We start from the raw sequence: 17,698 nt of genomic DNA on the forward strand, positions 1-17,698 counted from the left end.
TTCCGATTACGGCGTCGTTAATTCTGTCAATTCCCCATTAGTTGCCCCCTCAGCGGCTGCTATTACGGCCGCGAATGCAGCCGCCGCGGCGTTGATTCGGTTGCCGAGTAGTAAGGTTCCTAAAGGAAGACACTTGGTTGGTGATCATGTTATGTATGACGTGGATGCTAGGTTGCCTGGTGAAATGCAGCCTCAACTTGAGGTTGCACCTATTACCAAATATGGGTCGGATCCTAATCCGGTTTTGGGTCGACAGATTGCCGTGAATAAGTCTTATATATGTTATGGGTTGAAACAGGGGAATATTAGAGTGCTTAATATTCACACTGCAGTTAGATCTTTGCTTAGAGGCCACACTCAGGTTTGATTCTGTTACTTCATTCTCTTATTCATTTGTTCCAGCATTTTAATTGATTTGTTATTTAGAAAATAAAAGGAAATACTTTAGGCCTTAGGGGTTAACAGTTTAATCAGATGCTTATTTAATAGGCTCTTATGGTGTATATGTATATAATTGTTTCTACAATTGAAGAAAAAATGAGGTTAGACTCTACTCTTTATAAGCTATGGGAGAATTCATCTTTATGAAAATAAGGTGAAAAGTGTTTATCATAATATTTTTATGAGCTCTTCATATAATTAGACTATTGCTTATGTCATAAGTTAAGCTTATTTAAGTTATTCCAAATGCCTTCTTTATACATCTGTGCTTTAGGTGGCAAGAGAGGTGAAAAAACATGAAGTGAGATGAACTTAAGAAATAGTGGAATGATTGAATAAAAAAGAAATAGTTGAATGATTGAATAAAAAAAGAAATAGTTGAATGTTATTTGTTGATAAGATAAATAGAAACTGATGTGAAATTGTGAATGTGTAAATGCTTTGAGAAAGCTTAGAGCCTGTTTACTTTATGAAAATATTTTTTGTTTTCAATTTTTAAGTGTGTTTGTTTTAGTTTGCAAATATGAAGATGTGATACTCTGAAGTGGTCTATTGTGATGGAGAGAAAATGAAATACTAGCTAGATATGATGCATTTATAGAAATTATGAAAACAATTCTTTTTCATTTTCATTGTTTCTGGAAATTGAGACAATTGTTCACTTTATGAGTCTTACATCTTCTGTTAGCAAGTAAAATTAACTCAAATTTTAGAAAAGAAAATAGAAAATGTTTTTACAAAGTAAATGGGCCCATAGCTTTTTAAGTTCCTATCATTAACGATTTTTAGTATTTCCTTTTGAGTTTAAGTTTAATTTTTGGCATGTGGTTTTTCTTAGCAACCATATTATTGTGAGGTAGGGATCAATCTAAATTTGAAACAATCCTGGTCGTAGGTATTATGTTGATAAAGACTTCATTATTTTCTCGAGTGTCAGATTTGTAGGACGGAAATAACAGATACCAACAATTGGTGCATTAGGGCACAATAATAGATTTTCTTTCAGTCATTTCCTTGCTTCTTTGTGAAATTTATTTTGATTTTGAAGTGCTGCTATAATTCTATATGAAAGGCAACTTTGTGTTTTGTTAATCATAGCAGAGTTCTTAATTATTCTAAGGTTGTTTGCTGGCCTGCTGCCTTTTAGCTGATGAATTATTTCGTTATTCTCAACTATAATGCGGTGTAAATGTCTGTTATTAATTAATGGCGAAATCACCCAAAGGCTAACAGGTTTATCTTTCAATTGATCTGTTTTTTTTTTTTAAAATTCTTCTCAGAGAGTCACAGACTTGGCGTTCTTTGCTGAAGATGTTCATCTTCTGGCTAGGTAGTTTCTGTTGCCTGACATTTTTAAATGGTCCAGTTTGTTTGTCTATAAGATAATTGAACATATTTTTTTTACAGTGTTGGCACAGATGGCCGTGTCTATGTGTGGAAAATTTCTGAAGGTCCAGATGATGAAGATAAGCCTCAAATCACTGCCAATATTGTTATTGCTATTCAAATAATAGGAGAGGAGAAAGTTGAACATCCTCAAATTTGCTGGCACTGCCACAAACAAGTAGTTGTCCAACACTATCGTGTTTTTTGATTCTCGATCCCAAAAACAAAGATTTTAGTTTCTCCTTTATATTCTTGTTAAATTTATTCAACCTTTTCATGCAGGAGATTTTAATAGTTGGTATGGGAAAACATGTTCTGAGAATTGACACAACAAAAGTTGGAAATGGTGAAGCCTTCATGGCAGAAGATCCTCCAAAATGTCCTCTAGACAAGCTCATTGATGGGGTTCAGCTTGTAGGATCACATGATGGGGAGGTCACTGATTTGTCAATGTGCCAATGGATGACAAATCGATTGGTATCTGCATCACAGGATGGCACGGTTTGTATTTTGTTATTGTAACTATACTAATTAACTGCAACATTTTGTAATTTTTTTTTTCATGTTGATTCTTTTTTTGGTTTAAAGCTGATAATATTTGTATAAACATTTCCATCAATCAGATTAAATAATCCAGTGGCATGAATGTTCTTTGAACATCTGTGGTTTTCTTTAATCCTGCATTTGTATTTACTAGAAAAAATCAAATGGTATATATATATATATAGTAGATGTAGTGGCCGAAAAACTAGTAGGACTATAACGGAGAACATATATGAATCTGGGATTTAAGTTTTCTTATTTTAGACCTACACCTGCAATTTCTATCAAAGTTGTGTAACAGGTTTGGATCATTTAGAAACTCATTTGGGAAAAAGTGCTGGCAGAAAACTACATCCTGTTCTCTTCATTAATTTGAATATTGTGTCGAACGAGTATACTGTCCTCATGCATGCCAATGTCCTGTTTTTTGTCATTTGTTTAATTGTAATTGATGTCCCAATCATATTTTTCTTCTATAATCATATGCGACAGATAAAGATATGGGAAGACCGGAAGACACAACCGCTTGCTATTTTGAGACCACATGATGGGCATCCTGTTTTTTCAGCTACATTTTTTACTGCTCCCCACCAGCCTGATCATATTGTCCTTATCACAGCTGTAAGTGTATTAATCAATTTTTATAATGTAGCAGTGTAGTGTAATTTTGTGACAAATACCATTTCTATTCACTATACCATAACTGTCTGCTGTTTAAAAGCTTGATTTTTGTTGTTGCAGTGGCACATGACCATAGTAGTTCATTACTGTTATCAAATAGTGCCCCATATAACTAACTTATGTCATGTCACTATTCTCGTGATATTTGTTTGACTTGTTTTTACTTAACCAACTTGTAGGGGCCACAAAATCGGGAAGTGAAGCTGTGGGTCTCAGCAAGTGAAGAAGGTTGGCTGCTCCCAAGCGATACTGAATCTTGGAAATGCACTCAGACATTGGAGTTGAAGAGTTCCGCGAAGCCATCTCTTAAGGATGCATTCTTTAATCAAGTTGCAGCATTGCCTCATGCAGGTCTGCTTTTACTTGCAAATGCCCAGAGGAATGCTATATATGCTGTTCACTTAGGATATGGTCCTAATCCTGAATCAACTCGCATGGATTATATAGCCGAGTTTACTGTGACCATGCCCATTCTAAGTTTTACTGGAACAAGTGATATTTTGCCTCATCGTGAACATATTGTTCAGGTTTATTGTGTTCAGACACAGGCTATTCAGCAGTATGCTCTGGATTTAGCACAATGCTTGCCTCCGCCATTGGAAAATGTGGGACTAGATAAGTCTGATTCCAGTGTTTCCCGAGATGCAATTACTGCTGAAGGATTCACCTCTTTAGACTCAGCTGCAGGTAGAACATCTGAGATGTCTTTACCCACTTCTGCTCCCAGAACAATAATGCAAGCTAGTAGCATCGAGAGTGGTCTTGTGGCAAGATACCCTTTAAGCTCTGGTCATATTGAGGCACCTATTTCTAAAGAAATCAGCAGTTCAAATATTGAAGCTAAACCTGTTACATTGGCTCCTTCTAGTAGTGATGCTGATATTGCTTGTATTCCTTCTCCACCTCTTCCTTTGAGCCCAAGGTTGTCCAGGAAGCTTTCTGATTTTAGGAGTCCACAATCTAACTACAGCGATCATGTTGGGGACCAAGCTGTTAATGATTATTCAGTTGACAGACAAATGGATTCCATTCAGAGGAACTTGTCCGACCAATTCAATAATGATTCAAAGAAGGATGAAAAGAAAATCAAACAGGATGACATTTCTAGTGTACTTAACCCTTCTGTCATGTTTAAGCAACCAACTCATCTGGTTACTCCATCTGAGATCACAAAAGCCAGTTCCTCCTCTGAGACTAATATGATTGATAGAATGAGTGAGGTAGAAACCAAGATCCAGGATGTGGTTGATGTGGGTAATACTGAAGTAGAAGTGAAAGTGGTAGGTGAGACAAGGCCTAATGAAAGCGATGAATTTGGCAGGCAGGGGCCACAACAAAACCCAGTTTCTGATGGCAAAGAAAAATTCTTTTGCTCTCAGGCTTCTGATCTTGGTATTGAGATGGCCCGAGAATGTGGTGCGATAGGTGGGGAGTCTTACATTACAGAGGAATCTGGACAAGTTGATTCAACTGGTGCGGACTCACTGGCCCAGCCTTCTAATGCTGGCGAGGATGGATTCCAAGACTTGGCAAAAGATGTCCATGACAAGGTTTCCGACTCATCTACATCAATGATAGTACCACCGTCATCTGCACCTAACTCAAAAGGGAAGAGACAAAAGGGGAAAAATTCTCAACCATCAGGTCCATCTTCTCCATCTCCAAGTGCATGCAACTCAACCGATTTGTCCATTGAACCAAATGGAATTTCAAACCTCCCATCTACTGAAAATGGTTTTCCTCAAATTATTGCAATGCAAGATTCACTCAATCAGGTGATTGCTCAATAATTTATTACAGTTCACGGTGCACAACTAGTGAATTATTTTAACGCATTTGAATATATGTAAATGGATGTATTTTTTGTGTGACAGCTGTTATGAATAAGCTTTTTATAAGGCAAAACTCCAAAAAATACATTTTCCCAATAAAAATTTCCATCGTTGGATTCTCAAGGGTTCAAGTTAATGGTGCCCTTTCTGAAATGGCAATGAAGTTTTCCTCTTAGAAAAATCTGAAAACAGTTTTTTCCCATTTTCTCGTTAGATGGTAGAGTTTTTAGCTTCTCTAGAAGTATCTGTTTGTTTGAAAATACCCATCCAGATGAGTTTTTTAATTCCTTATATTAAGGTATTGAGGAATATATAAACTGTATATGTTTTGCATACATTGCTTTTTTACTTTTTCAATGTTCAACAAAAAACTAAAATGTAAACAAGTAACATTATAGAATTGTGCTTTGCGTATTTGGGAAATTTTACTCATCAATAGCTTATTATCTTCTTATTTGGCAGTTATTGACAATGCAAAAGGAGATGCAGAAACAAATGACGATGATGGTTGCAGTTCCAGTGACAAAAGAGGGTAGAAGGCTTGAGGCCGCCTTAGGGAGAAGCATGGAAAAAGCTGTGAAGTCCAATGCTGATGCTTTATGGGCTAGAATTCAAGAAGAGAATGCAAAAAATGAAAAGTTGTTGCGAGACCGTATCCAGCATGTTACAGGTTTAATTACGAACTTCATGAACAAGGATCTTCCAGCAATATTGGAGAAAACTGTAAAGAAGGAAATGGCTTCAGTTGGGCAAGCTGTAGGTCGTTCAATATCTCCTGCTATTGAGAAAATAATATCCTCTACTATAGTTGAATCCTTCCAGGTTTGTACATTATCTATAATCTTTATATCAAGTAGAAGTTAGGTTTGTTTTGGACAATAATGGAAATAAGAATGAACACAATGAAGTTTTCTTGCTGGGATCTAATTGTCACTTTATGCGATAGAGAGGAGTGGGCGACAAGGCAGTGAATCAACTTGATAAATCAGTTAATTTAAAACTTGAAGCTACCGTAGCTAGGCAAATCCAAGCACAGTTTCAGACAACTGCCAAACAGGCTCTTCAGGTATGTCAATTATCTGATTTCAGTTTAAATGTGTTAGATTTTTATATGAGTTTATGGTTGGAGTTGGTGCTATTTGTGATTTCATGAGGTAGATTTTGTTCATAAGCGTGAGATAATTTTATATGTAGGAAGCGCTCAAATCCAGTTTTGAAACAACAGTGATTCCTGCATTTGAGATGTCCTGCAAAGCCATGTTTGAGCAAGTGGATTCTACATTCCAAAAAGGCATGGCTGAACATTCAACTGCAGTGCAGCAACGCCTAGAATCTGGGCCTACTTCATTGGCAATGACTCTAAGGGTAAGTATCTGAGAATACTTGTTTATTTGGTGTCTTCTGTTGCATCATTTTCCTTTTCTTTTGGACAAATATTTCTTAGCCATTTTTTAAAAAAGTTCAGTGGTATTTTAGACATTTCATTCAAGGGAGGTATGGATATTTTAAAGAGTCATGGAAGATGATCAGAGAGATGAATGGAGTGGAAAAAAATGTTAATAAATAATTTGGATTTCAAAACGTTAAACATTACTAAAATAACAGCAATGAAAATTTTGGCTAGGGTTGACTTCCATTGGTCCTGATGTTTTGTATCTGAAGCTTCACTGCCAAATATCTCAAATTACTCTAAGGGGATTTGGATCTACTCCTGTTTGGAGGTGCTCTGTAATGTTCCCCATGTTTTCTGTCTCCCTATATATGGCAGTATACTAAAAGAGAGAACATGTGATATATCCTTGTTCGAACAACTGAGGATTTGGACCCACTTCCATATTAATTGCAATTTTGTAGGGGGTCTTCTGTTATAACTGAAAAGCAGATATCCTACAATTATAATTTTTTTTTTATCTATTTATGCTTGCCTTATGCAGAGTGTGCTAGTGTCTTCAACACCACTGGCATACTGAGGTAAGTTTGCCGACTCATGTTTTGTTTGATGTATGATCGTATATGTTTGTATCCTAGATTCTCTTTTAAAAACATATTAGTTTTTTAGTTACACTAAAAATGACATTTCTCATGAGGTGACTTGAAGTTAATGGTTTCTAGTGATATCTTGATAAAGCTTTTGGACATTATACCCTTATATGGCTTGCCAACGTCTTTGCATCTCAATGTTGGTATTCCTCTTGATTTTATCGCAGGATTCCATTAATTCGGCATCATCAGTTACTCAAACCTTGAGTAGAGAAGTTCTCGAAGGTCAGAGAAAGCTAATGGCACTTGCAACCTCAAGATCAAACTCAGGCACATTGAGTACTCTTCCCATCCAACTGAACAATGGTCCTTTACTTCATGAAAAGGTAGGGAGGGAACTTGGCTACTTGTTGGTTTTTGCTGTCCCATACTATTGAATTTATAGGGTAATAATGGCTATTACAAATTTACAATTTCGTTATGCATATCAGGTTGAGGCACCAGTAGATCCCACAAAGGAGTTAGCAAGGTTGATTTCTGAACGGAAATATGAGGAGGCGTTTATTGCAGCACTACATAGAAGTGATGCATCTATTGTATCTTGGTTGTGTTCTCAGGTATGGCAGTGATGTTTCCCTATTTTCAGTTTAACAGACAGGTCTCTCCCGTTGGAATCTGTTTCTTTAATTATTACCTTTGCTAATTGGCCTAGGGTGTGTTTGGTTTTCAAACGAGGAGAGGGGGGTATTTTAATGAAGCATAGTGTAAGGATTCAAAAACCTACAGTTGAAGGATGTTTTAGTCAATCGTCTAACATTTCATAAACACGTCTCTCTCCTCCAAATGTCTCCCAGTATTGGAGGGGAACCAAAATTGAGCAAGGAGTGGTTTTGCTCCTTTCCTCTTCCCTTCCTTCCAAAAGAATGAACCAAACATTAAAATCACAAGGAAGTTGCGTAAAAAGTTAATTGTTTGCAATCTGGTTCAAGTTGAGTTAGGCCTCTTATTTGTACCATGTAATATAAATTGTCAACAGAATCGCAGTCAATCATTATCATCCAGTTCTCCCTATCACATTGTCCTGTATTTGGAGGTGTTGTTGAGGAAAGGTCTCCTCACACCTTACTGCAAATATACAAATAGATTGTACTGTTGTACATCATGTTGGTCGGTGCTCAATTGGCAATATTTTAAACTTAAATTTGAGAGCCTTAACTTCTAGCATTTTGTTGGTCCTTATTTCTTCCAAGAATTACATGACGTTCATGCGGTTGTATATGTGTGATTGACCTTTGAGTGAATCACTTAATTTCTGCTTTGCAGGTTGATTTACACGGACTTCTTTCAATGGTTCCTCTTCCTTTAAGCCAAGGTGTAGTGCTTTCACTTCTGCAACAGTTGGCGTGTGATATCAACAACGACATGTCCCGAAAGATCGCATGGATGACTGACGTGGCTACTGCCATAATTCCCTCGGATCCCATGATAACAATGCACGTGCGACCCATCTTCGAACAAGTGTATCAGATACTGAGTCATCAACGTAGCTTACCTACAATGACTGGAGCTGATCTCTCAAGTATCCGTCTTTTATTGCATGTCATCAACTCTATGCTTACGACATGTAAATGATTTTTCATTCTAGAAATGTGCAAATTTGTCTTATGAACTCTTCTAATACGATTGGAATTTTGTACAAAGTTGTGAGTTTCATTGAAAGGGTCGAAATCAGTAAAGTTTCATCTGTCAAATATTCAGCTGCACATTGTTCTTTTTCTGTCTGAACTAGACACCGTTTCAGCCTAAATTTTGACATGCGTCAACTCGTTAAGGATTATAATCAGGAGGCAGAAGTTGTATTTAAGTGCCTCCTAGTATCATACGTAATCATGTTCCAAGTCTTTCAGAGTTGTGTATTTAACGACATATTTAGATGTTGTCTATTTATTTTATTAATAATACATTTCTAAATATAGAATTTCCTTGCTATTATGTTAGTCTGAGTGGAAATTAGACTTGCCTCCATTAAGCAAGATTTAGAGTTTGTCTTGTGGATAAAATTAACGTGGTTGAGAGGGAATATTTTATTGAAGCTGGCTAACTAGATGTTTTGGTGGAAATTAGTTATGATGAAGTTGATTGATACTTTACGCGTATAATAGGATTCATAAAAAAAAAATATAGGGATTTTTCTGTAAATTATGAAAATTAATGTGTGATTGATATTATTTTGTAATTTTGCCCTTTGTAGTATTTATTGTTTACTTGCCGCTAACCATGATATGAAATAACACAACTTTTGTGAAAGTTACTGTAACTCAAATGCATATTGGATTGATTGAGCTCCAAGCTTTGATGTCTTTCAAAAAGAAATGGAAGAAACTAGAATCAAGATCAAGAACCATAGCTTGAAGAAGTTTTATCAAGAAAATAGTCACGGGCAACAATTCAACTTAGAACGGAATTGATGATTGAAAAAGTAATGTGTGTCACATCAAGCAAGTGGTGATTCTTTTGCTCTACAATGTCATTTTATTGAAGTGTATTAGGGCATTAATATATATAATATCTTTTTGGTGCAAATAATTTTTAAACTCATGAAACATGTTCTTACCACCATAATCATATCAAAAGATTTTAATTCTGGTTTGGTATTGAGTTTGAAAATAGACTAAACATTTTTTAACCATTGAAAAGACTTTCAACCTTGGATTTAAGAAATTATATCCAAGTAAAACAATTATAATCATAAGAAAAAAATCACGATATTTATAATGAACATGAGAGTAATATGATGAGAGTAATATGAGACATACCGCAAACATTATTATGAAGTATATCAAAACATTTGAAAGCACGATGAACATTAGAATTGATTAAAAAAGAACTATATGCACCAAGTTTATAATGCAATCTTAGTATGATTGCATTTTGAATTCATGGAAGCACATTGAAGTCATTTTTGAAGTGATTTTTACATCTATGAATCGGTTTATGAAGCCATGAATCGATTTAATTTTTTTCTGAACCTATTTTGTTTAGTTCGAAGCACATAAATTGATTTATATGTTGTATGATCAATTCACCATATCTTATTATTTAAGGATGAATCGATTCATGAAGGTTCAATTTTAAAATATGGGGTTAAGAGTATTTTAACTTCTCAAGCATTTAAAGTAGTCTTCCCTCCTGGTGCCTTAGAAACCACATCCAAGCAACTCTCTAACCTTTTTCGTTGACATACAACTTGAACTAAAATTCACAAGCAATTCTTGCTGGTGAAGCGACAAAAAATGTCTCTTTCCTTTTTTGAGGCCATGAAATCGCATCCGAGAACAAACAAGGAACAAGGAACACATGAAAATAATAAAAGAAACACGAGCAAAATGACGAACCAAAATTAAAAATACCGTATAAATGAAAACCCACAAACAACAACACCAACGAAACACAGACGATTTGCGACTAGACCAAAATTTGGATGATAACTAGATTGATGTCATGTCAAGTGAAATGAATTGATGTCTTTTTGGATTGTTATTTTTCCCATTAATAATGGTTAGAGCATTTAGAAGTAATTACAACTCATTAAGTCAGTTTTTCTATTGCTTAGATTTGTCTAATCCGGTTACTCTTTCCCTCTTTAAATATAAATATCCGACTACTTTAGTCTAATAATAAGAATAAAGAAAGTGAATAATAATATTAAATTTGTTAAAAATTGTAAGACAATTTTATCTTTGAAGAGAGAGAAATCAATTAATGTTTCAATTATAATATTTACTGTTGAATGTAGGAAAAAATGTAAATCAATAAGTATCCGTCAGGTGGCCGAATGGCGGAGATGCTAACTCTTGAAGTTCAAAAAAGTAAAATATTTTGATTTATAATTTTCAATTTATATTATAATGGAGAATTTTTAAATAAAAAGGGGATATAGATGCAAAATAACCTTAAGGTGGAGTATTTAAAATAAACACACAAAAATTTAATGTATTTGGTAGTTGGGAGAGAGTATCAATGTTTGTAATCATAATCAAAGCATAAAAATGCATCATATCATATGTTGATTTAATTTTGAATAAATGACCAAATTTGTTATTTACTTTGTAAGACCCTTTTAAATAACTCTGAGATTATGAATATTTTAAACATGTCCCTGACTCCATTAAACATTACTTTTAGAAGTTGATCAACCTATTTTCGATAAGATTTTAATAAGGTATTGTAAAATACATGTTTTTGATGAAGACAAAGACCAACGTTTATGATAAAGGCAACAAGCCCAAAAAGAAGTTCAAATATCTTCATTGATAAGCTTTAAATTCAAACATATTAGATGTTTTAATGTAAAGGTAAATGATACAACCAATACCTCAAATACATGAGAACCATTCATATTTACATATGCATATAAAGTATTTTCAATAGTCAAAAATACATTAACAAAGTCTTAAAACTAATATTTTTGACAAAATACAAAGGTGTACTCAAATACAGCATAGTGTATTTGAATACAGATGCTAAGTCAGAAGCAAAAGCTTCACATCTGTATTCGACTACCACATGCTGTAGTCGAATACACACAGCAAGTCAGTAGCTAAACTTTCAAATCTGTATTCGACTACGACCTGTTGTAGTCGAATACACACAGCAAGTCAGTAGCTAAACCTTCAAATCTATATTCGACTACGACCTGCTGTAGTCGAATACACACATCAAGTCAGTAGCTAAACCTTCAAATCTGTATTCGACTACGACCTGCTGTAGTCGAATACAAAGCAAGTCAATGGCAAAAATCACGAATTTGTATTCGACTACATGAGAGATGTATTCGAATACAAGGTGCAAATTTTGAATAAATCTGAACGTTACAAAGAGGTGTATTCAAATACATACATCCTGTATTTGAATACAACTAAAAGCAATACAATTTTTCAGATCTGAAATGATTCTAGATCATTATATTTGTTCATCAAACCTCTTGGATCAATGGCCATGAATCTGAAGAGATGTTTATGGAGTATAAATATACCATAACTTCAGATCAAATAACAGACAATCATTGAATCAAACCTTGAACAAAATTCTGATTTTTTACAAAGTACTTGCATTTCATTTTCATATCATTCAGAAAAGTTCTCAAAGTACTTGAAGTATTATTGGATTGAAATCATTATACATCTCTGATATCCTTTTTCCAAATCATACTATATCACTAGTAAAAGAAAGTAGTACTTTCTTAAAGTAGCTTAATCTAAGATAGTGGTGTGCTATCTTAGAAGTGTTGTTAGAAGTTTGTAGCAGAAATCCCAGGGTGGGAGTTGTACATTTTCTGATAATAAATGGATTAATCTCTTGTGTTGTGCAAGAGGACTGGATGTACCCTTGGTCATAAGGGGAACCAGGATAATTCTATTGTGTTCATTTAATTACTGTCATTTACTTATTACCAGTTACTATCTAAAAACAGAAAATTCAATCACTATATCGCTGAAAACAAGAAAATCTCCTAACACCTAATTCACCCTCCGCCCTCTTAGGCGTACCTCTGTACTTACATATATTTCTCCTCTATTTTACCTTATTTTATAATTTTGATTTCATCTTATTTTATTTATTTATTTATTTATCATATTTGCAAATTGATAATAAAATGATAAAATAATTCAAATTGGTCAAATTTATTAAGTTTTTATCGTAGAAATATCACGTTTAATACTCCAATTTATGAGTGTAAGAAATAGATTTGTTGCACACTTCAAGAAGATTGTATTTTATGATAAGAAAATGTTGTCTAAGAAGGGGAAAGTTGTTGTCAAAGAAGTGGAAAAATTGTTGCATAAAATTAGAATGTTCTTGCTATCATAAAAATGGGAAAAAGGAGAAACTAATCTCTCTTATAGGGTTTTTGGTGAATCTTGTGATTAAGATATCTTTATACTATGTCTTAGTTTTAATTCTAGTTTTATTTTAGTTTTTTATTGTTTATCTCAATTAAATTATTCTATTGTTTTATTTACATGTTTGTACAATTAATTGGTGGATCTATATGATAATTGAGATTAGAGTTCTTGTACATGATGAATTATAGATACTAATTTTTCAATCACTTAACCTCTCAGTTCTTTATGCTTTCTCTTAATTATATTTTTTGCATGATCAATCAAAAAATAAATTTAAGAAAAATATATTACATTGAATGACAAATCTTTGTTAATAGTTTTAAAGACGGAGTGATAATTGAGAAAATAAATAAAAATTCCTATAAAACTATGACTTGATGTATTGATATTACAAGTGAAACCATGACTCTAGATTTATTTTCCGTTAAATTAAAGTTATGTTGTTATATACTCTCGTTATGAATGTTATGTTATTGCTATATTTTTGTTACTATGAATAAACAATAATTTTCATTAGTCTAAATAATATAAAATCTTGATTAGTTTGATAGTTGTTAAATAATATAAGAGGTCTCATTACGAGGATGAGACCTCTTGCTGCAAGAAAAAAAAAAGTATCATTCATGTGATCGCATGACGGGGATGCAACCTTCTGAATTTCAAAAAAAAGTTAGACATTTTGATTTATAAATTTCAATTTATGTTATAATGGAGAGTTTTGAATAAAGAGGGGATATATATGTAAAATAACCTTAAGGTGGAGTATTTAAAACAAACACACAAAAATTTGATGTTTTGGTAGTTGGGAGAGAGTATCAATGTTTGTAATCATAATCAAGCATAAAAATACATCATATCATATGTTGATTTAATTTTGAATAAATCACAAAATTCGTTATTGACTTTGTAAGACCCTCTTATATAACTATGAGATTATGAATATTTTAAACATGTCCCTTGCTCCGTTAAACATTACTCTTATGAGTTGATGAACCTATTTTCGATAGGAATTTAAGAGGGTATTTGTCATCTATTTTATCTTTTTTTTTAGTTTTGATTTCAACTTATTTTATTTATTTATTAATCCTATTTGCATAATTGATCATAGGATGATAAAATAATTCAAATTGATCAAATATAAATTTTATGCTATTGTTATATTTTTATTATTGTAAATCAACAATAATTTTCATTAGTCTAAATAATATAAAATCTTGATTAGTTTGGTAGTTATTAAATTAATCTATAAATAATCTTATATAGTACTATTTGGAAAACATGTTCACTTGCGAAATTTTGTGAGTTCTTCTCTCAATGATTATTTACTAACACTGCTTCATTCAAAAATTTGATAGTAATTTTAGAAATCAAATTGATAATGTGATTAAACATAAAAATTTATTTGATAGCAAATAGTTAAATATATGTATCAACTTAACACTTTAAATAATCACATTTTTTATATTTTTGTAATTTTAGAGAAAACAGCTTGTAATTCCGTGATATAGTAAATTTATTTTACATTGTCGTTTAATATAAATCTTTGAATTGATTTTTTAACTACATAATTATAGCTATTATGGTAAAATAACCAACAAATCAATAACTTGAGTTGACGATTAGTGAAAATTTATTTACAATGACAATACACTTATTAATCCAAAAAAAAATTGTAGTTTTAATAAATTTTATTTCTCTAATTATTCATTCGAATAAAAGTATCAGCAATATCTCTTTAAATTATTATATTTCATATATTTCTAATAAAAAAAATATTCAAATGGTTTATAAATTTAGTTTGTTAAAATTATTAAATATATATATATATATATATATATATTATAGAATATTTGATTTCGTCATTTATTTTTACAAGTATTGAAATTTAGTCTTTTTTTTCACTATAACTTTTTCAAAGAGTTGTATGATTACTTTGATGAATTGATAAAGTCAAATTTTGAATTAATTGTGAAGTTAAATATGTAATTTTAATAAGGAGAAAATTAATCTACATAAAACTCTGTTAAATATATCCATTTAATAGAATATATATATATATATATATATATATATATATATATATATATATATATTTCAAAGTATGCAATAAGAGTTTTTTCATTTCAAAATTTATTATTCAGTTAAATAGTTATTTTTATTACGGTTTTAAAAAATAATTAAAGTTCATCACTTATAAAAAAAAATGAAAATTAATTAAAAAAAAGATAAATCATCAAAATTAATGTTTGGAAAAAGTTAATTGACGAAAAATATAACTAAGTCAAATTATTATAGAGTTAAATAAGTTTTTGTTTCATATAAAATTTAACTATTTTATTTTTAGTTCTTATAATTTTTTTTTTGTCATCTTTAGTTCCTTAAAATTTTTTTTCTTGATTTTAAACCAACTATTATGTATCTTTTAAATATGAATATATATTTTTGTAATGTTTAAGACATGTTTAATAGTTATTCCATCTAAATTAAATATAACTCAAAGTGGTAGTTGAAAGATCGATGTATTTGACTAAAAATTATTTTTAGATACATCAATTTTAATTTTGCTTATATTTAATTTCAAAGTAAAATTTTTGAATTTTTTTAACAAATGATGAATTAAATATAAATTTTAAATCTTTTGATGCTTAAAAGCTTCTAAATTTTTATAAAAAAAACTTTTTATAATGTCATAAACATTATTAGTGTATAAAATCATTCAAAAATTTGAATAATAAACAATAGTTAGATTAAATCGGAAAGTAAAAATAATTTTTTTTTATTTTAAAGAATTAAAAGTTGATGAATTTGTTTTAAATAAAATTGTAAGATTTTATTGAGACTAAAAATTTATTTAATTATTTTCTCTTTCTTTTATTTATAATTATTATTTATCTTTGTTTTACAATTTTAATACTTCTATTTTGTTTTAAATATTTCATTTATCATTTTTTTTAACTGATATATTATTATTTAGGCTTAATTGTATTTTTAGTCCCCTATTTTAGCTGAGTCGCAAAAGTAGTCCTTCCATTTTATTTTTCTCTAGTTTTAGTCCCCAAACATAATTTTAGTCTAAAATTTGATGAAATTTCATTTTTTTGCATTTGTTTAAGTCCCACAATGCTTCAAAATCTCGTGGTGCAACAAATATAACTGAAATCTATGATTATAAATAGTATGGTGCGGCTTAAAAAAAATGAAACATCATCAAAGTTTAGACCAAAATTCTCTTTGGTGATCAAAATTGAAAAGAAATAAAATAAGGAGATTATTATTTCAATTTAACTAAAATAGAAGAATCAAAACTGCAATTAAACATATTATCTATTGTAGCTTAATTCTTGAAACTTCAATGTTAACTACAACTAATAAATGTATCTGAATAACTGAACCGTCTCCGACTCAATTATACAATTATAATGAAACACAATATAATTTTCTTTTCCGACATGTAACTATATAACATAATATAATTTCCTTTTCTAACATTTAACTATAAAAAATAAGTTGATTAAAGGGAAAAAAGTCATTTACATTCTCACAAAAAATAAAAACTAACTGATCATAATTTTCGTTTAGTTTTTCACTTTGCTACAGCTAATGTTACTAATTTAAAACATCGTTACTCTCTCTTTCTAATATCCTAATTTTTTTTCTTTCAAACGGTTTTCATTTCTTGTTTAAATTTTTTGTTAATAATCAAAGCAAATTAAACGCTTTCTACCAGCATTGGTCCGTTTCCCATCTCCTGCTCGTATAATATCCCGAATACCGTTTCTGCGTCGCCGGCGCTGTAAACCGACGGTTCCTTCCGCCGTGCGCCGCCATCAGTGACATATCGTAAATCGCTCTCGCCGATGGATCAGACAAAGTCTCGTAAGCGTTGCGTATCTCAATGAAGTCTCCGTCGTCACACTCCGGCAACCGCCGCGCCGCCGTATCGGGATGGTAAACCTTCGCTAGACTCCGGTACGCTGATTTAATTTCCGTCATAGATGCGCCTGGTTTCAGTCGTAGTACCTCGTAGAGACTCGTCGCCGGCCGCCGCGTATCGACTACCGCCGCAACGGCTCTGATTGAAACACGGCGCCGATTTGCGCAAACAGAACTCAGCTTACGGTGAAACCTGACGGAAGTGGAGCAGTCGTCGGCGAAGCGAAATGGCCTGACGGAGGGAAGAACGGTGAGGCTGAGTGTTGCCGTCATCGGAAAACTAAACGGAGAATTTGATGTGTTGTTTTTGGAGAGAAGGATAAAATAGGAATACGAAATGTTGTATATGCGGTGAGATAATGTGTGGTGAGATGGTATATATAGAGAGGTGAGTGAGAAGTGTTTATAGATGAGGGGTATAAGGGTAATTGAGTTTGCCACGAAGGATGGATGTTTAACTGTGTGGGGTCTGTTAAAGAAAAAGAGAGTATAACAAATGCTACAGTACGTTTTGAAAGGGCTTCTAGAATGCCTGGTTATAGTAGGGTCCACGTCACTCGTTCTTAACTTCTTTGATATTTTTAATTTTGTAAGACTCAAACTATCAACATTCACCAAGCTTTGAAACATAGATTTCTCTTGTTTGTTCTCTCTCTCTTTTTACCGTTCAAAGTCAATTTTTGAGTTGTAATCACTTTTAAATTTTTTTTTTTTGTTTAAAAAAATACCATGAAGTCTAATGAAAATTACTTACGTGTAATTTTTAAAATAAACGACTTCAATTTATATACACATAATAAGATAATATTATGTTGAACGACAATATAAAATTACTTGATACTACAAGTGTATAATTATTATACTTTTATTAAAAATATAATAGTTATGTACTTACAAAGTAAAATAATTTTACTATATCGTCTAGCATGAATCAATCATCTTGTCATATGCACATAAATTGTAACTGATTTTTTTTAAAATTATCTTGTATTCAAC

General features: G+C 31.9%; 2 protein-coding genes across 2 annotated transcripts in view; one reads left to right on the forward strand and one right to left on the reverse strand.

Moving 5' to 3' along the window:
- LOC101499690 (varicose-related protein) overlaps positions 1-8,855 on the forward strand; it is a 9,623-nt gene extending 768 nt beyond the window's left edge. Inside the window, exons 2-13 of the mRNA XM_027334708.2 lie at positions 2-361; positions 1,722-1,771; positions 1,849-2,005; positions 2,110-2,328; positions 2,863-2,991; positions 3,231-4,826; positions 5,346-5,705; positions 5,830-5,949; positions 6,078-6,248; positions 7,091-7,249; positions 7,355-7,480; positions 8,187-8,855. Coding sequence (XP_027190509.1) covers positions 2-361; positions 1,722-1,771; positions 1,849-2,005; positions 2,110-2,328; positions 2,863-2,991; positions 3,231-4,826; positions 5,346-5,705; positions 5,830-5,949; positions 6,078-6,248; positions 7,091-7,249; positions 7,355-7,480; positions 8,187-8,495 — 3,756 coding nt within the window. The 3' untranslated portion in view covers positions 8,496-8,855. The remainder of the gene's footprint in view (position 1; positions 362-1,721; positions 1,772-1,848; positions 2,006-2,109; positions 2,329-2,862; positions 2,992-3,230; positions 4,827-5,345; positions 5,706-5,829; positions 5,950-6,077; positions 6,249-7,090; positions 7,250-7,354; positions 7,481-8,186) is intronic.
- A 7,349-nt stretch (positions 8,856-16,204) lies between these two features.
- LOC101492095 (chaperone protein dnaJ 11, chloroplastic-like) lies at positions 16,205-17,062 on the reverse strand. Its single transcript, XM_004500108.3, has one exon. The coding sequence runs from the start codon at positions 16,973-16,975 to the stop codon at positions 16,490-16,492; it is 486 nt and encodes a 161-aa protein (XP_004500165.1). The 5' UTR covers positions 16,976-17,062; the 3' UTR covers positions 16,205-16,489.
- Positions 17,063-17,698: the final 636 nt, after the last annotated feature.

Source organism: Cicer arietinum, chromosome 5 (genome assembly GCF_000331145.2).
Source record: "Cicer arietinum cultivar CDC Frontier isolate Library 1 chromosome 5, Cicar.CDCFrontier_v2.0, whole genome shotgun sequence".
NCBI lineage: Eukaryota > Viridiplantae > Streptophyta > Magnoliopsida > Fabales > Fabaceae > Cicer > Cicer arietinum.

Coding starts and splice junctions, on each gene's coding strand:
- LOC101492095 (XM_004500108.3), bottom strand. CDS start 16,975: ATGACGGCAACACTCAGCCTCACCGTTCTTCCCTCCGTCAGGCCATTT.